The sequence below is a fragment of the Talpa europaea genome, assembly GCF_964194135.1.
Source record: "Talpa europaea genome assembly, chromosome: 9".
NCBI classification, from domain to species: domain Eukaryota; kingdom Metazoa; phylum Chordata; class Mammalia; order Eulipotyphla; family Talpidae; genus Talpa; species Talpa europaea.
Window position 1 is genome coordinate 37,967,269 of NC_140076.1, and position 20,207 is coordinate 37,987,475.

At 46.1% G+C, this 20,207-nt stretch overlaps 1 protein-coding gene across 1 annotated transcript in view; it reads right to left on the bottom strand.

The window, feature by feature from the left end:
• Positions 1–3,639: 3,639 nt before the first annotated feature.
• The window catches only part of WWC1 (WW and C2 domain containing 1), a gene marked incomplete at both ends in the record, with an annotated part of 152,280 nt that continues 135,712 nt past the window's right edge, over positions 3,640–20,207 (bottom strand). The window contains 5 exons of the mRNA XM_084243467.1: positions 3,640–3,706; positions 4,585–4,706; positions 7,051–7,284; positions 10,317–10,409; positions 18,897–19,061. Of these exons, the coding sequence (XP_084099593.1) occupies positions 3,640–3,706; positions 4,585–4,706; positions 7,051–7,284; positions 10,317–10,409; positions 18,897–19,061 (681 nt within the window). The remainder of the gene's footprint in view (positions 3,707–4,584; positions 4,707–7,050; positions 7,285–10,316; positions 10,410–18,896; positions 19,062–20,207) is intronic.

The window sequence follows — 20,207 nt, forward strand, 5'->3', positions numbered from 1 at the left end:
AGTCAGGCTGAACAGAAAAGGAAGCAAACAAGGTCCCTGCTTTAAAAATCTGACTTCTAGAGGGAATTGGGAGAAAAGGGGGATGTAGCAAGACTACTGCAGAGAGAAGCATTAAATCAAACAGGTTACTCATTTGTGTCAGAGTGACTTCTGGGAGGGTCAAATTTGATGGGTTACCCAGGCCCAGGGTGGAGGCGGCTGTATGGGTGATGCTTGAGCTGAGATCTGAATAGCAGTTATGAAGAGGGGATGAAGACAGGGGATGAAGAGTGTACCAGGCAGAAGGAATTACAATTGAAAAGGCCCTGTGATAAGAATAAAGAAAAGGTCATCCCAGTTACCACACTGCTGTATTTATCTGAAGAACAAAACAAACAAACAAACAAACTGCTAATATGAAAAACTGGATGCAAACCCCATGTTCATTGCAGATGCAAACTCCATGTTCATAGAGCCAAGAGCTGGAGGTCTCCTGAATGCCTGAATGCCTTGGCCAGATGAGTGGATTAAGATGTGGGATATATAATGGGATACTACTCATTAAAAAAAGGTGAAATCCTGCTATTTGCAGCAACCTGGTTGGAACTTGAGGGGATTATGCAGTGTCTGAGAAAGACAAACACTGTCTGATTTCACTCATATGTGGAAGAGAAAGAATGAACTAAATAAAACAAAAACAAACTTAGACTATAAAACCAAAGTAGTGGTTATAGGCAGGGTAAAATTAGGTAAGAGGGGTCAAGTGTATGGTGAAGAGTATAAACTGGACTCCTGGTGGCAAACATAATGTAGTATATACAGATGTTGATTTATAATAATATACACCTGAAACTTATATAATGTTATAAAGCAGTTACTTCAGTAAGAAATGTAAAAGGTCAGTGTAAGTCTGATCAGCAGGGCAAGAGTTAACCAGGCAGGTCTTACTTGTTAGCTTTCTTGGGAGACATAGCAAAATATTTGTATATAATTAAGATTTATTGTCAAAAAAACAAACATTGGCCTTATAACGGGACAACCAAGACCCTCTAAGGTCTAGTGAGTGTCGCTTCTCATACTCATAGCCTGCTCACCCCACCATTCTCTGTCTCCCTCCTCCTCCCTGCAGAGAAACCACAGGCTTTTATGACTTCTCTCTTCAAAACCGAAAGGTCAAAGTCCCTTCAAGTAGGGCCTCACACGAGGTGATGATGCCTGTGAAACAGAAACCGAAGCTAAGAGACCTAGGCCTCAGCAGACAAAGATTTGCATCCCAGTTTCAACTACAGACTATGTGAGAGGTCTTGAGCAGGTTCATTTCCCATTTCTGGGCTTTGCTTTCATGAAGATTCTGGAGAAGACACGCACATGCTATGAATGGAAATTTCTTTATTTACTCTTCATTTTCTTGCCAGGCAAACAATGGAACACACTGGTGGTGGACCAGAGAACTGTTTCTATGGAATTCAAGGTCACAACTCAGAGGGGGATCTGGGCCTCTCCACAAATGCTCTCTCAGTTGCAGTGACATACTTTCCGGCAGGAGGATTTATTCCATGTAGCTTGTCCCATACATTAGGAGGCGTGTAGAGCTCTACTTCGCAGAGGCTGCTGCTTCTGGTGTGAAGGACTGTTGGCAAGAGAGCTGAACATGCATGAAGGTGTGGCTGAGTTTTCTTGAGCACCTGACTGGTTCAGCAAACAAGCTACAAATAGAGCAAGGATGCAGCTGACCGCTAGTGTCAATGCAGACCCCAAGGGAACCCCTACTGTCCCCACTTCTTGCAGTTGCTCCTCTCTGCAGGGATGTCCCCCAAAGCTGGAACCATGACCACAGATACCATTGGGGAAAGAAAATCTAGTCTCTAACCAGAGAAATGCCAGGGAAGGGCTCCATTTGGCCTCATGTCTACTCGATCTACTCATGGAGTCCAAGGGGATGGCCACTCTGCCCCCCTCACCGCAGCTGGTGACCTTAACAGAAGGGCAGGGCCAGCAAGAACAGTGGCCACCTCAAAGCTCTGAGCTGGGCAGGATTAGGGGTGGCAGGAGCAGCACGGAATGCCAGCCTTGTGCTCTTGGAGATTCCAGTTGCGCTGGGGACAACACCGTTAGTCGTTTGCAGAAACTGCAAAGCCAACTCTCAACCTGTAGGAGAGGCATTCACAGAAGGGCACAGTGCATCAGAGGTTGGTGTTGGCTGGGATAGAGAAGGAAGAAGCCATGTGTTGATGGTGAGAAACTGGACTGGATAGAGGGAGGCCTGGCAATGAAAAGCCTGGAAGCCACGAGGGAGAGTAACAGTGGATTGTACACCACTCTCCGTTCCTTTTATATGAGAAATAGTTAGGGAAGGGATATAGTGAAGAGGTGAGGGGACAGTCTTCAAAGGCAGGTGAAAAGGGCTTCATTCCCTCCATCACCTCTCCCCTAAAGGTCCCAGGTGGCCTGGAAAGGCCTAGTCTATTCTTATACACTGAGTGACTCGCCAATAGGATTCAGGGCCTCACCATCTTGCTTCGGTCTCCACCTGTATTTCCTCCAGCTTATCCCTGCAGTCCCTCAAACTGCATTAGACTTACAGCAGGAATGTGGTGAACAGCAGGTTTCTGGGCCCATCCTGGTGGGGGAGGTGGAGTTCAGTGGGCCTGGGGAGAGGGCCAGAAGTCTGTATTTTTAACAAGCTGCTTTGAGTGTTTTCTGATGTGGTGGATGCGGCAATGTCCTTTGAGGAAAGTGATACAGGATGATGTCAGAGGAAGGAGGGAGAAGGGGATTCTGGGACTTGTTTGCTGAAGGCTGATTTCCGATGGTCTGCAGCAGCCCTGAGCAAAGGGGCAGGGGAACGGGTAGAAGAGAAAAGGTCACCTGGACTCAGGGAGGTGGGAAGGAAATGACTGCAAGGGAGAGAGTGAAACATCAGTGAAAAAGCAGGGATGGGGTGGGGGGAGCGAAAAAGAGAGGAAATTCATTCAGAAAGGCCACTTTATTTATTGATGGAGATAAAATCAAAAGAAGCCCTCCACAGCCCTCCCTCACTCGCTTCAGTGGCTTCACTGGGCATCTGAGACCAGCATGGACGGGCTGTCACCAGCCCCACATGCCCGTGCCAGGTCAGGTGGCCACATTAACCCACATCACAGCTCATGAAGACTCTCGGATGCACCCCAGAATCCCCCAGAAGGATCCTGTGCATTTTTTTTTTTTAATATTGTACAAAATATGTTAAGTAGGAAAGGTCAGCTGTGCTGTGACACTGGCAGGACGTCCTTTGAGGATGACCGTCCCCCAGACATTACTTCTTATTGCAGTGAAACCTCTAGAAGGTAGAGCTGTACAAAAAAAAAATCTAAACAATTTTATTTTAAGAGCAGCAACTTAACACTGCTATAGTTCATTTAAATTTTCTTTCTCAAAAATACATTCCTAAATATACAAACTATACAATCTTGTCATTTTAATGCTGGTTTTTTGTTGTTGTTGTTTTTTAATAACAATAGAACCCAAACTAAAAAAAAAAAAATCTGTTCATCTTCACACCAACAAGAGCGCTAGAGGACTCGGGACTCGGGACCTTCATATAACACCACATAAATAACTTTAGCCACAGTCTATGTTCACAGCCTGGTCAGTGGAACGAAAGAAATACTTTGCTGGCGATTAAACATCGTCTGCAGAGAGGGTGGGGATATTCATCCGAGGCCGGGTGAAAAATGCCATCTTCTCCCTGTAAAAGAGGCCAACACTTTGGAGCAAGGGTTTTCAACATCACACTGTAGATGGGACGGGATGATTCTTGATGGTGGCGACTGTGTGTCATAAAGTGCTCACCAGATGCCAGTGGCAGCTCCTCTCTATGCCCCTTCCCGGCTGTGAAGGCCCAAAGGGCAGGCAGACACTGCCAAATGTCTCCAAAGTTGGGGCCAGATGGTCCCTGCTAGAGAACCACTGCTTTGGGGGATATTAGCAGGACCAGAAGCCTTCTGTACAAATCAAGGGCCTCCCAGGGTGGAAAGGGCCTTCAATGCATGTGTATTTATTTTCAATTCCCCACTGGTTCAACATGAAGAGCTGTCTAAACATTGTCGTACAAATTCCAGAGGGGATGTTTTTTAGCCTCAACACAAAATACCTTATGGAGAGACCATCACAAGCCTTCTGCGTTGGGGAGTCCAGGGGCATAGTGTTTGGGGCCCTCCCGGTGACATATCTGCCCCAGAACGGCAAGAATGTGCATCTCTGAGATCCTGGCAGGCACTGGGTGGAGCTAAGGCAGCTAGGGAGCCCTTGCAAGCCTCCATCAGCCCCCAGGGCTTATTTATCATTCAGCCAATCCTCCACAATTACCCCATGGAAACATTAAGAGGAAAGGCTGAAGCAGGTGGCTTATTGATTAAATAAGAGGATCTAACAAATTAGCTTGAATTGTGTAGGGACAGATAAAAACAGCCCTGGGAAAGCACCGCAGACCCAGCAGCCCGAAGCCCGGGGGTGGCAGAGGAGGAGCATCTGGCAGGAGAGCAGATGCTCTGCTGGAGAGGGGAGCAAGGGTGGGGTGCAGTGAGATGTAGAAAGTAATTAGGCTGGGTGGGCACCAACGCTCACCTGAAAGACTGCACTTCCGGAGGCTCCTTACAGCTCTGGCCTCGGAGCCTGTACACATCCTTGGCGGCTGCTCTCATCATCTTGTCTGTCTGAAGCTCACCCTTGTGCTCTGCTCGGTCCATCTGTGGGGAAAAACAAACAAGGCCATGAGATAAGAGACAGTGCTTAGGGCATCTGGAAGAATGTTCTAGCACAAATGAGGAGTCCATTGTATTCCAGAGGTCTGAGAGTCGAAGAACAGACACTGTTATTCTTCCTCTTCTACTGTGGGATCCTCTTTGTCCAGAATAAGGGGAAATGTTCCCATCAGCTGTCACAGTGGACATGTTTTGGGGCCAGATAACCGAATATCACTGTGTACCTGTTTGAAGTAAGGAGGTGAGGGCTGCCTGGTAAAATGTGGCTACCTTCTTTGATCCTCAGGGTCCCCTAGGAAGGTAGATTTTATAATGATCTTTGTATCACAGATGAGGAAACTGAGGCTCAGGCATTTTCAGAAATTTTTTAGAAGTATTTTTCTGGTTTTTAGTTTTTATTATTAATTTTTTATGTAGTAAAAATGGTAGCAATCCAATACCAAGTCATGCAATTGTGCTCAGGGCTTTAGATACATTGCACCCTTTATTCCTGATGCAAGCCTATGTAAGCATTTTTGAGAACAAACTTCACAGAGCCTTAAAATACCCATGTATTTGGGGGCCTCCCCTGGTGGCACAGCAGTTGAGCGCTGGGCTGCAAAGCTGCCTGCAAACTCTGCAGCGCCAGTTCGATCCCCGGCCGCCCTCGAGGGTCCCACATGGCACGCAGACCTCTCCTGTCGTGCCCACTGCTCCCCTCAGCAGTGTACTTCGTCAGTCTGCCTGTTCTGTTCCCCACTCTGGCTCTGGTGAATTCTCTCACCCTCCTGCGCTTCTGACTGTACCCAGTCCTTGTATAAATAAGTAAATAAATCTTTTAAAAAAATCCATGTATCATGTACTTGAAAACATTTTATGAAGACAGAATTTTGGTGAAGGGAGCCATTCTGTAAATGGCTCTTCACTTGGTCATTATCAGACAGTCATGGATGTACTATTTATATATATATTTTTTCTGTTTCAAAGGCCAGGTTTTCTTAGTTTGTGTTTTCTTATGGCAGGGCATATATGTACTTGTTTTCTTACCTATTTTTGCCTTGGCTACCAGGAAGCTCAGAGATAGATGTAACAGACAACTGTACATAGGTTAGGAATATATCTATCTCATTCTCCTCCTTAAAACTTCCTCTAATTTTCTGTTTTATTGAAACCCTGATATAAGCATACTACTAGCTTAGAAAGAAATATACATTTCTGAAACTTTGACTTGCCAAAGTTAACTGGAAGCTCCCACCCTAGTCCAGACCTAAGAAGCTCAGCACAGCCTTCCTGCTGTGAGGCATCACCACTTGCATCCACCTTCCTGACAATCCAGCACCTATAAAGTTCTCTTTGCACTCTCTGGCTGTGTGCATAGAGAACTAGCAAAGCACTGCCATTCCTGATGAACATGGAAGGCGTTACATGGATGTGTTGAGGCGGCCTCTGTGTGTTGGACCTGTGTTATTAACTTTTTCATGACAGCCTGGGACCTGTTAGCCTCAAAGCCAGTTTGGTCCCAAACTCAAATTTCTACCCATTCAGCTGCCTTAAATATCTGTACACAGGCAGATTTGTTGGCTCTTAGAACCTGCCTTCTTTGCATACCCCATAGGCTGCACCTTACACCTGCAAATCATAGAAAAGACAAACCCCAGGGCTATATACATGCAGCATGCTGCTGCTTTGTAGTTCTTTCACTTCCCACAGTGCTGCTGAGTGACCTCACCTCTGGAAGTCCTCTTGCCTTCCTCCCTTCTGTCTGGTGGGCCCAGCACAGGCACCTCTGGAAGGTGTCAAACTGTAAGGGACTTCCTCTGTGTGCAAAATTGTGGAAAGAGTGCCACTCAAATACTGCCATCTAAGTCATGTCTTCTTGCTCAAGCAACCTCAATTCCCTCAACCAAACTGCATTAAGGCAAGACCCCAGGAGGCTTGTAGTCTCAGGGTGTCTTGTCGCTACAAAGCCCTGGCCTGACGGGCTCCTCTTCCCCTGGCCTGATCCTGGGGGTGTCAGTGTTCTATTTGAACTTGGCTGAAGTGTAAGCCCTAGCACAAATCTGGTACCCAATATGTTTTCTGGACTACATGGACACATACATACATGCATAATAAGGGCTTGCACACATACACACAGGAAGGTAGCCAAAGGGCCTGGCAGTTTCTCATCAAGACACAGCAAAGTTTACTGGGCACAGGATCCCTCTGCTGCTGAGAGTGAGGGACCTGTGGCCATTGTCTGTGAGTCACAGGACTGTAGCATTCATCAAAGCTCTGGCCTCACTCCTTGGTGGCTCCAAGAGCAGAACATGACACCTCCACAACCTGCCCTGAGCCTGGCCATACTCACCCGCTTCTCCAGCATCCTCAGCAGCAGGCGGAAGCGCTCATCCTCACGAAGCCAATGTGGCAGCTCCTTCTCCCCTTGGCTCTTGGCTTGTTCGAGCTGCTCTTTGAGCTGCTTCAGCACCGAGATCTCCTGAGTCAGTTGGTTGTGCCATGTTCTGGTGGCCTGCAGGTCTAACTCCAGGTCCAGTGAAGTGCGGATCAGGCGCTCGGCACGCAGGGATTTGACTGATGAAGGCTGGAAGATGAGATGGTTTTGACCCATTATTGGGAGGCTGGATCCAGTGAACCCACACAAGCCATCTTCTGAACCTTAAATATCCTCCTTTGGTCACTGTAGTCTTCTACTTCTTCAAATATGAGGCCTGTTCTCCCTCCCTGAGAGGCCAATCTTGATTTCTCCCACTAAGGGGAAATCAGAGGGGGACTGAGGCTTGATGACATTGTTTTACCTGCTGGACTAACCCAGCCTGAATATCCTGGGAATGCCTACTAATTGAGCTAATAATTTCCTCTAATTTTCAACTTATATTTGAGTTGACTTCTAAAGTTATATGCATGTAAAAGATCCTAAATAATATAATCACTAACTCCTCCTGTAAAAGTCAGTAGTGATTAATAAAGAATAACTAAGGCCTCCCTGGTGGCTCAAGGAATTAAAATGCAACCTATGAAGCTATTTGCAGTCACTGCAGCACAAGTTTGATTCCTGGCCAGGGAGCTGCCCACATGGCATAGCAGACCTCTCCTGTCTCACCCGCTGCTCCCCTCAGCATTGTATTTCAGTTGATCTGCCTGTTGTTCCCCATTCTATTTCTGGTGAATCCTCTCATCCCCCACACCTCTGGCCTATACCTCTGTTCTTGTATGCATAAATAATCTTAAAAAAAAATAACTAAAAACACAACAATAACTGACTGCAGGTAGGCAGAATTCTAAGACAGCCCCTAAGGTTCTCTGATATGTAAGCTCTGTGCAATGTCCCCATCCTCCCTTCAGTGTGAGTGGGACATGTCACTGGGAAGGGATGTCATTCTCGTGATAAAGAAACTAATCAGCTGATTTGAGTTAATTAAAAGGGAAATGATACTGGTGGGTCTGATATAATCAGGCAAGTCCTTAAAATATGAGGCCCTGGTCGTTCTTGTGGGGAGAGTTCCTTCCAGTTTTACAGAAGCAATGCATGTTGCAGACAGAGCCAGTCAGCAAAGACTTGACAGTGACCTCCAGGAGCAGTTAATAGCTCCTGGCCTGCAGCTTACAAGGAAATGAATTCTGCCAACGACCCCAGGGAGTCTGGAAGCATATCTTTCCCTAGCCAAACCTCCAGACCAGGATGTGGATGCAGACTGTCAACACTGAGATTTCAGCCTGGGGAGATGCGGAGCTGAGAATCAGCCATGGTGTGCCTAAATCCCTAAGCTGCAGTGATTTGTTCTGCAATAACAGCAAATTCAATAACCAATAAAGGAACTTGAGCAATGGTACAAGAAACAATACTGTAAGGCCCAGGCATGAAACATCTCAGTGCAGATGTTCGAATGCTTTTCCAGGGTGACAGCTGCCTAGTCCGTGCTTACAAAAGAGCATGACCAGGAAGTCCAGCTGAGTCACCTGTGTGACTCAAGTTCTCAGGCCACAAATGCTCTGCTCTGGCTAGTTTCCTGTGCTAGCACCTTGTCTGGATGTGCTAAAGCAGATTTGGCTCAGGGAGTGAGTGGAGAATCTGTGGTGCCCAGCGCCCTGGCCCAGCCTCTGGATTCCACTGCTCAAATCTAACATCAAGGGCTCCCCTGTGCTAAGGGGAAGAGGTGGTGCAGAGGGGGAACTTCTGTGGGGCCTGCCTTGGAAGGGAGTCCGAGGGAATGCAGGGGAGCAATAAGGAATGTTCAAGGTACATTTTTTCCAGGAGTGGACCACAGAACACCTGCTCCAAAATCCTCTGAGGAATTGATAAATGCAGTTTGCAGGCCCCCACCCCACTGGCCTTGATTACGTCATCTGGAGTGTGGACTTAGGGTCTTCATCTCAGTACCCTTGAGACACTGGCACCGGCCTGACGTAGCAGAAAGGATTGGGTGGGGGACCTAGGATGGCAGCACCTTCCACCTTTAGGAAGTCAGGTCCACATCCTCCCACGGTCAGCATTCTCTCCCTTTCCTCTGTGCCCTCTTCTCCTGCTCTCTCTAGTTCTTTCTAGAGAATTGGGGGGAGGGGTGGTGACAGACAAAGGTCCAGCTCCTGACTGTGGACTGTAGCTGTCAGCCACGGGGCTGCAGGAGATGTGGGGAGCCTTGTCTTGCCTGGGTCTGTGGGCACCCTGCTTTCGCTCTGCTCTCTCTCCCAGTCTTTTTTGTTTTTAAGTTTATTTCTTAATGCATATAAGAGCTGGGGTGTAGGCCAGAGGTTGGGGAGTGAGAGGATTCACCAGAGACAGAGTAGGGAGCAGAACAGGCAGACTGAAATACACTGCTGAGGGGAGCAGTGGGCGAAATAGGAGAGGTCTGCTGCACCATGTGGGTCAGATCCCTGGCCAGGGACTGAACTCATGCTGCAGTGGTTGCCCATAGCTTCATAGTACTGAGACTTCACCCCTTGTGCCACCTCTCCCACTCTTTCTGACATTCTGGCTCCCAGGTGGCTTCTGGCTCTGAACTCACTGCAACTATGCAAAGTTTGTGCTGACAGCCTCAAGGGGCAGGATGCCTCTACATTTGCTGCAGCCTTGACTGGTAGATGCTCCTATTCACCACACCACCCTACCCCTCAGCCAGGCTGCCATAAGGAAAGGAGAGATTGCTCTGTAGGGACAGCTTGTGGCTTCTTGCCTGCACCTTTCCAGCTGGACCAAGAAGACTGCACCAGTCTAACCCAGCCCGCTTTGGGTCAGTGCTGGGGTGCACAGCTGGATGGCTGTCAGAACCTTTAACTGTTGTTAGCTCTAAGTCAGGGTCTTGTGTGAGGCAGGCCCTCTGGGCTAGTGAGTCCTTCGTGACTTTGAGTTCTACTAGGAAGGGGGCCAAGTATGCACACACCTGATCTAACTGGTCATGGTAATAATGTCACATTTACCCTGTGGCACCTTCCTCAGTGCCTCCACAGGCCTTAGTTCATAAATTTCAAGTGCCAACACCATCACACTCACAAAACCACCCTCTTCTACCTAATGGCTGAGAAGTCATGGGCAGACCCCGGGGCTGGGTGTTCAGGGCACAGGGCCTGGGGAAACAAGGCAGCACAGACACACAACGAGTTCCTGGTGACTCTCACCCGCTTCATCCGGACGCTGCGCCGCTCCATGGAATTTCGAACAAAAGGTGGCTTCTTGGACAGTGTGGAGCTGTCACTGTCACTCCGGTTTAGCTGCGAGGAAAAAGTCATCGGTGTTAACTGACATCCAAGTACATTTTTTTAAAAAGATTTATTTATTTATTTATTTTATTTTTATTTATACAAGCACTGGGTACAGTCAGAAGCGCGGGAGGGTGAGAGAATTCACCAGAGCCAGAGCGGGGAGCAGAGCAGGCAGAAGGACCAAAGTACACTGCTGAGGGGAGCAGCGGGCGGCAGGAGAGGTCTGCGCGCCATGCGGGACCCTCCTCTGGTGGCCGGGGAGCAGCCGGGGATTGAACCGGCGCTGCAGAGGCTGCGGGCAGCTTCGCAACCCAGCGCTCAACTGCTGTGCCACTGGGGAGGCCCCATCCAAGTACATTTAGATAATACACTGGGGCCAGGAGAATGGTGGGGTTCCCCCACTCAGCAAATGCCCAGTGTTTCCTGTTCTCTGGAGATTGCAGGAGGCTGCAATCCTTTGCAGCGACCTTCCTTTTTTTTCCCCCAAGGTGAATGCTCACTAAACACATACTCCATCATTCACATCTCAAGACGCTCTACATGTGACATCTCACTTAATCCTCCCAACAGCCCCATGGGATAGACGCATCACTATTTCACAAAGAGGAGGCAGGGACTCAGGGTCTCCAGAACTGGCTCAAGGTTGGTGAGCTGGGAGCAGCACAGCAGAGCCGACAACAGATAGTGTGACATCCCAGGACATACTGGCCCCTGGGCCAACTACAACAAGACCCATTTGCAGTGATTCTTCCTTGTTGTCCACAGGTCCTACCTTTATAGCTCAAATGGAGCTACTGTGAAGACAGAGAGAGAAACAGAGAGAGAGAGAGAGAGAGAGAGAGAGAGAGAGAGAGAGAGAAAGGGAGACCAATGGCAATGCCTCTAACACCCCAGCCTTGAGAAGATGGGAGAATGGGCTCTGTGAGATCCATGCAGTTCAGGGCTCTCCCCTTCCTCAGAATTCCTCCAGTCAGTTCATTTATGGGTTCTCTCCCAAAGCGCTAATGTCCCCTCTCTGTGGCCAGAGAGCAGGGCTGTGGTCCAGTTGAGATGCTTTTGTACTGAGCGCCCCCCTCACCAGAGTAGGACCCAGAGTGGGAGTGACAGCACATCCCAGGAGATAGTGAGGGCAGGGCTTCTTTCTCCAGACACATTTCCAAGCTGGTGGCATCACCACCAGCTGATGCCACCCAGCAGCTTGTTATGGCAGCTTGCTGCCACAGGCCTCTCCTGGGAATTGGTTCCTGATGTCACTTCTGTGGTTATTAAAAATTATCAGTGATAATGATATTAATCGACCTCAAAGGTGATGAATAGAGGAGCCCCACGGACCTGACTGGTGAAGCAGCTATTGTGACAGGCAGTCTCCGGCAGAGACAGGTAACACAACAGCCACATGGGTGGGGCACCTACTCTGCACCGCATACTTTATCGACAGTTTCATTTAATCCTCACATAATCCTAGTGGAGGAAACTGACATCAGAGAGATCGAGACACTTTTACAAGTTGAACAGCTGGTGAGCATCAGGAAAAGAGTTCAAGGTCCCACCTGTTTGATCCCACAGCCACATCCTCTCCTGGCCCCTGGGAAGCTCATCAGGTTTAGAGATGAAATTAACATATGGATGGACGGGGGCTGTGGACCACAGTGACTGCAGGTGGACGCGTGCAAACAGACTGTCTGGATATCATCCCTCAAGGGGGCTTTACCCTACATTGTTGGCCCCACAGTCATGTATCACACATTTAGAAATGTGCTTCAGGGCAACTGATCCTTAACTCCTGGCTGCTTGTGTGATAATGACCATGTTGAACAAGAGCAGCAGAAGTAACCTTAAGTCCTTGAGCTTAACTTTCTTATAGATACTTGAGTGCATTTAAGCTCAGACATGGTAAAGAATATTGTTGCTTTGTTTTATATCCATGTAATAGTGAGGGACTCTGAAGAGCAGAGGGCTGAAATAATGGAAAGTTGCAGGGAGCTAGTGCACGAATGAGAATTTTAGAAGGACAGTATTTATCAGATCAAAGCGAGCCAACCAACAAAGATGGCAGCACTCCCGGTAGATAAATACACAGGTTATGGGGTGTGTGATCATTGCTCCTACCTCTTGGACTCAAAGTTCAGTGGGGGGTCCAGGCTAACGTAAGTGACACAGACCATGCTGAACAGCAAGCAGAGGGCACTTGGTGTGCAGAGATGTGGCTTTGGGCCAGCAGAAGGGATTACTGGTATCCAGAACAGAAGATGGCAAAGATGTCCTTCAGGAGCTGGCTGGTTCACAGAAAGGTAGCAGGTTCTGTAGTCAGACTCCTGGCTTTGCACTCAGGACTGAGGGACCCAGGTAACCCTGACTGTCTGAGCATCAGTTTCTGCATCTATGAAGTGGGTTAATACAACTTGCCTCACAGGGTTGTCTGTGAAATTAGATGACACATGATATGATTTTTTTTCTTGGGAAGGTTGCTAATTAGCATGTGAAACTCCACTCTGTGGGTAGGGAAATCCTCACCTATGACTCTTGATGGGAGACAACGTCACCTCCCACTCACAAAGCTGAGATACCAGAGTCCTCACAAGGGCTCCCTTGTAGCCACGGCCAAGCCCAGGGCAGGGTTCTGCCTATTACATGCAACCAACTCCAGGCTTTGCATCACACCCTGGTTAGACTAGACCAATTTATGCTAGTGAGCCTCTTAGACTTAACAGGGCCTCTCTCTTTTGTTCCACAATCATCTCATGTTTGTTGGGATCTCAGGGAGAAGCCACAGGTGGTGAGACCTGGTGGCGGCGCAGCCACCAGAACTTGTGGCCTCCTGCAGTAGCATGAGTGTTGGGGGATTAGTGATGAGCCTGAGGAAGCAGCGGGGCCAGCTGGGGGCAAGTTCTAAAGCAACATTGGTGGGGTCCTCACCTGACTGCCTTCGAGGTATGATTGTGCCTGTGGCCTGGCCTGCTTTATTCCTAATTTCTGAAACTGGTTCTACAACTTTCTGTTGAATAGTGAGCTACTCCATTTTCTTCCAAATAATCTTTCCTGCACATAGTGCTCACAGTCTGTTTCTGGAGTTTGCCATGAAGAATCCTGACAGGTGCAGGGCATGGTACTCAGAAGTGGAGTGCTGGAAGTCACAGGCTGGAAAACAGGGAGCTTGCTGTGTATGCAGTAGGTTAGGGCCCACATAAACATGATATTCCCTACTGGGAACTGGATAATGTTCATTTTGTGGGTGCAAAAGAAAGGGTTAAATCTTTACTTGTATCTCAGGAGATAGACAGGAGAAATGACAGGAAAAAAATTCAGGATGTTGGACTCTTGGCTCTTTTTTTGTAGCTTTCAGTCAGAGTCTACAAGGACATAAGCTTGGGCTGACAAGGGCCAATTAGAAAGCAGAGAAGGAAAACCTATGGCTTTGCTAAGAAAGGTCCTTTTTGCCTATGGCTGTGATCCAACCAACTCAGAATCTCTTCATTTGCAAACTTGCAGAATTGGAAACTGGTCCAGATAATAAAATAAGGGAATGGTCCAATGCAGAAGCAGGTGTGTGGTGGATGCTTAATAGATGGGACCAGAGCTCCTGGTTATCTGAAAGTGCCAATTCTGGACAAGGGGGACTGAAGGTCATTTAAACAGGGGACCAGAATGTTATAGTAAATATTGGAAAAAAAATCTTTTAGTTTACAAAAGTTATATTTTATATTATCCACTGAACAAAATAGCTACGGCATTCTAATTAATCCTGACAGAAAGGAATGATTCTAATGCAATTCTCCTGATGATGGACGTCCTTCACATTGCATCTGGTTTCCACTGCACTTTCGAAGGCTTTTAATTTTGTCCAAAACAGACAGTTTTATTCATTATCCTATGGGCTTTCCTAAATCCTCCAAATTATTCACAGATGAAACCAAGGTTGGATTTTTCTCTTCTTTGTGTGTGAGCTGGCTTAATTTCTGGATCCTTTCAGCTGTGATCCGGAATTTCCCCAACATCAAAATCACACTCAGTGACTTCAGGAACCCTGTGTACCACTTGCCAGAACTCAGTCCACATGCAGTGCACTTGCACTGACTTCTTAATCTTCACTAGCTCAGATGATGAGCTTGAGACCGGACAATAAGGAAGGGACTATAGACAATGCTTGGGCAGGAACTCATTTGATAAGTAGCCAGTAATTTAGTGGAATGTTCATGGATGGGGGTAGGTCTTGGATTCTAAATACCAGATATCAAGAACTCCTACCTCAAATAACAAGAGTTAAGTGCTACATGTTGAGGATGCGGGAGCGGGGGAGTGCTCCATAGAAATGTTCTTCTGTACACTAAACCCCCAAAAAACGGAGTACACATTTTTCTCAAGCGCACACGGATCATTCTCCAGGATCGATCACATACTGGGGCACAAGACAAACAGCAACAGATACACCAAGATTGAAATCATATCAACCATCTTTTCTGACCATGAAGGCATCAAACTAGAAATAAACCATAAAAAGAAGGCAAGGAACTTTCCTACCTCATGGAGATTAAAAACCACACTACTGGAAGACCACTGGACTAATGAGGAGATCAAAGAAGAAATTAAAAAATTTTTTGAATTGAACGACAAGGAGGACACCAATATCCTAAATGTATGGGATGCAGCAAAAGCAGTAATAAGAGGAAAATATATAGCAATAGAAGCTCACATCAAGAAACAAGAAAGAACTCAAAGAAACAACCTAATCTCGAAGCTCAAAGGTCTAGAAAAAGAACAACAAAAAAACCCCAAAACCAGTAGAAGAAAAGAAATAATAAAAACCAAAGCAGAAATAAATGAAATTGAAACTAAAAAAACAATCCAAAAGATCAATGAAACCAAGAGCTGGTTCTTTGAAAAAATCAATAAAATAGACAAACCCCTAGCCAGGCTCACAAAGGAAAAAAGGGAGAAAGCACAAATAAACAGGATCATCAATGAAAGAGGAGAAATCACAACGGACACAGCAGAAATCAAAAGAATAATCAGTAACTACTATGAACAGTTATATGGAAACAAGTTTAATAATCTAGAGGAGATGGACAAATTCCTACAACTCTACAATCACCCAAAGCTAGATAAAGAAGAAATAGAACACCTAAACAGACCAATTACAATTAGCGAAATTGAAATGGTAATCAAAAACCTCCCCAAAAACAAAAGCCCAGGACCTGATGGATTTACAAATGAATTCTACCAAACATTCAGAGACGAATTAGTGCCTATCCTTCACAAACTCTTCCAAAAAATTGAGAAGGAAGGGACAATACCAAACACGTTCTATGAAGCCAACATTACACTAATACCAAAACCGAACAAGGACAACACAAAAAAGGAAAACTACAGGCCAATCTCCCTAATGAACACTGATGCAAAAATCCTCAATAAAATTTTAGCCATCAGAATCCAACAATGTATCCATAAGATAATTCACCACGACCAAGTAGGATTCATTCCAGGGGCACAAGGATGGTTTAACATCCGAAAATCAATCAACGTTATCCAACACATCAACAAAAAGAAATATAAAAACCATATGATAATATCAATAGATGCTGAGAAAGCTTTCGACAAAGTGCAACACCCATTCATGATAAAAGCCCTTGAAATTCTTGGGATACAAGGAACATACCTCAACATCATAAAGGCCATCTATGACAAGCCAACAGCCAGTATCATTCTCAATGGTGAAAAGCTGAAAGCAATTCCATTAAGATCTGGAACAAGACAAGGATGTCCACTCTCACCACTGCTTTTCAATATAATACTGGAAGTCCTAGCCAGGGCAATAAGACAAGAGAAAGACATCCAAGGAATCCAAATAGGAAAAGAAGAAGTCAAACTATCACTATTTGCAGACGATATGATATTATACATAGAGAACCCCAAAAACTCCACAGAAAAGCTAATTCAACTCATCAATCAGTTCAGTAAAGTGGCAGGACACAAAATCAACATGCAAAAGTCAGTAGCCTTCCTATACACAAACAATAAATCTGAAGAAGAAGAAATCAAAAAAACCATCCCTTTTGTTATTGAAACAAAAAAAATCAAATATTTGGGAATAAATCTAACAAAAGAGGTAAAGGACCTATACAAAGAAAACTATAAAACACTGTTAAAAGAAATAGAAGAAGACACAAAGAAATGGAGAGACATCCCCTGCTCATGGATTGGAAGAATAAACATTATTAAAATGGCCATCCTTCCAAAAGCAATATACAGATTCAATGCTATTCCAATCAAAATTTCAATGTCATTCTTCAAAGAAATAGAACAATTATTGATGAAATTCATATGGGATCACAAAAAACCCCGAATAGCCAAAGCTCTCCTGAAAAAAAAAGAAGGGAATGGAGGCATCACACTCCCAGACTTAAAACTATACTACAAAGCCATAATCATCAAAACTGCATGGTATTGGAACAAGAACAGACATACAGACCAATGGAATCTAATAGAAAATCCAGAAATAAACCCACAGATTTATGGTCAACTAATCTTTGACAAAGGAGCAAAGACTATGCATTGGAGCAAAGAAAGTTTGTTCAATAAATGGTGCTGGGAAAACTGGGTCGCTACATGCAAAAGAATGAAGCTTGACCACTACCTTACACCATACACAAAAATCAACTCAAAATGGATTAAAGAACTAGACATAAGACCTGAAACCATAAAATATATAGAAGGAAATATAGGCGAAACACTACGTGATCTGCACATCAAAGACATCTTTACAGACACATCATCCAAAGCAGTGATAGTGAAGGCAAAGATAAACAGCTGGGACTACATCAAATTAAAGAGCTTCTGCACAGCAAAAGAGACAATAACAAAAACAAAGAGAAACCCCACCAACTGGGAGAACATTTTTGCACCCAACACTAATGATAAAGGACTGATCACAAAAATCTGCAAAGAGCTGATGAGACTCAACAACAACAAAGAAAATAATCCAGTCAAAAAATGGGCAGAAGAGCTAAAAAGAAACTTCTCTGAAGAGGAAATGCAAATGGCCAACAGGCATATGAAAAAATGTTCAACATCACTTGCCATCAGGGAAATGCAAATCAAAACTACCATGAGATACCATCTTACACCAGTGAGAATGGCACATATTAAAAAAACTAGCAACAACAAATGCTGGCGAGGGTGTGGAGAAAAAGGAACTCTTCTGCACTGTTGGTGGGAGTGCAAACTGGTCCAACCACTGTGGAGAGCTGTGTGGAGATTTCTGGACCTACTAAACATAGAGCTTCCATATGATCCAGCAATTCCACTCCTAGGTATTTACCCAAAGGACACAGAAACATCAATTCCAAAGAACACCTGCACCCCTATGTTTATAGCAGCACTGTTTACAATAGCTAAGCTTTGGAAACAACCCAAATGCCCAAAAATAGATGACTGGATCAAGAAGATGTGGTACATATATACCATGGAATATTACTCAGCATTCAAAAAAGATAAACACATGCAATTTGCAGCAACATGGATGGCGCTGGAAGGGATCATGCTCAGCGAAATAAGCCAAAAAGAAAAAGAAAAATACCGGATGGTCTCACTCATAGCAGGAATCTAGAAAACTTAAATAAGGGACCAGGAAAATGAATAACTATAAGAAAGTGAAAATCAAAATCAACAGAAAACTATGAACCAGAGACACTTTTAGGGGGGCGGGGGCGGGAGGGGAGGGATTGGGGTCAGAATGGGGGGGCTGCAATTGTATGGGGAATATAACAATAAAATTTATAAAAAAAAAAATAAAGTAGTCCACAAGTAATAAAAAAAAAAAAAAAGAAATGTTCTTCTGTGATGACTTTTTGGAGCATTCGGCAGGAAGGTTCAAGGTTATGCTTGAAGGTTCAGTTATGCTGCTGGTCATTGCTCAGTGGTTCTGAACGGAGGGGTGGATGCTGACATGCAACTGGAGCTCTGAGCTCAGGGACGGTGTGCAGGTGTCTTATCTGAGCTGTTCCCGAGGAACAGGGTCTGACTCTGTACTACCAGCACCCAGAGGACCCCTCAGATTTGGCCACTGCTCAAACACTCCATTCCTCATAGAATGAAAGTACTGAAGGCCTAAGAAGGGGCAGACTAAGTGGAAAGTAAGGGAAGGCCTCCTGCAGAGGGTGGGAAGGAAACACCTGCTTGGGGACAATGAGAGGTCAATCAGGTCTCTGTGAGTGGGCACTGGAAGGGGAGGGGAGAGCTGGATGGACTTACAATAACACCAGTCACATAGTGGTCACCAAGACTTTTCCATATTTTATCCACTGTAATCCTTAAAACAATCCCATGGAATTGGCCTATTAACTCCACATGAGGTAAGAGAGGCTCAGAGGCACTGCCTTGGCTGAGTGTAATGATAAAGTAACTGGAACTTGCATGCAGAACTGTGTGAGGCCGCAGGCTCCTGCTCCTCTGTGGGAAGCAGATGTTCTGGGAGCAGGAAAGTGTCTCCTGCTTGCTTACCCGGCACACGTATTGGCTCTGGGGTCCTGGGGAGAAGGTCTTAGAGCGGATGATGGTGCTCCCTCGAAGAAAAGGCCCTGGAGATGGTGCCCCCACCCGCCGGTCCTTGGGCCGCACCACCGTGGGAGATGGGGTGGGGGTCTCTGTGTTGGTCTCTTTGTCCACCTGAGGAAGAAGTCACAGCTTTGAGACCACTGTAATCCATGGAGTGTCAGTCATCTTTCCCAAGACTCTTGGGACAAGCCTCCCCAGCTGCCCCAGATCTTGTCACCTTACCTTTGGCTGAGGGAGGGGTTTATGTTATTTCTGGGAGGGGCTGCAGAAAATCTTTGTGTGGGGACTAATTCTATAAGCAGCCAGTAAATTAGTGGAATATTCATGTGCTAGAGGTAGGTCTTGGATTTTGGGGACTTGCTTGGTTTCAGTCTAGCTCCCAGGCCCTGAGTGCTGACCCACCTTCCTCAATGACACCCCTGGGAGAATATTCAGTCTCCAAGTAAGCTCAGGTGACTCCAGCATTGTTGTCACAGCCTCTCAAAACTGGTGTGCAGAGCACATTCTGGGGAAACCACACCCAAAGCCTCTAGGCTGCCCCAGCCAAAACCCACAAGTGCTTTGTTGGAGTTACTGAGACAATAAGCAAGTCTGGCTTTTCAAACTTAGTCATCAGGTTTTCTACCATCCCTCTTACATGGTAGTCAATAAAAGAAGCAGAAAAACTACCTCTGTCAACGTAGGGACTCTGTCAGCTTAACCAATGCCTTTTGGTAATTTTGAAAAAGGTACCCGCTTTGGCTAGAGAAATTGCCAATAGCGTCTTCTCCATCCCCTCTCACCAGACACATCTGTGCACCACACAACCTAAAGCCCCAGCCTGGTGGTGAGGGCTCTGCGCCCACACGAAAGCTGCTGTTCTGAGGGTACTGCAGGTGCAGGGCATGGAGACCTTTCTGAGAAGTGGATCCCATACCAGGTAAGCCCTCTACAGCAGGGTGGCAGTAGGTGAGCACATCCAACTGCACACACTTTTCCTGTGGCACTTTGGGCAGACCCAAATGAAGAGACACGTTCCATCAAAATCCCAGAACCCAAGTGGAAGGCGGGTATGACTGTCCATTTTAGAGATGAGGACATGGAGGCTTGAGGGATAATGAGGCAGGTTCTCTGCCTAAGATCACACAGATAGGGTGGGGCAGAACAAGGATTTGAACCCAGACCCACCTGGCTACAAAGCCTGAGGTCTGTCCAGAGAAGTGGGGAACTGCAGGAGGGCAAGAGTGATGAGGGGTGAGTCAGTCTCTCCTGTTTTAC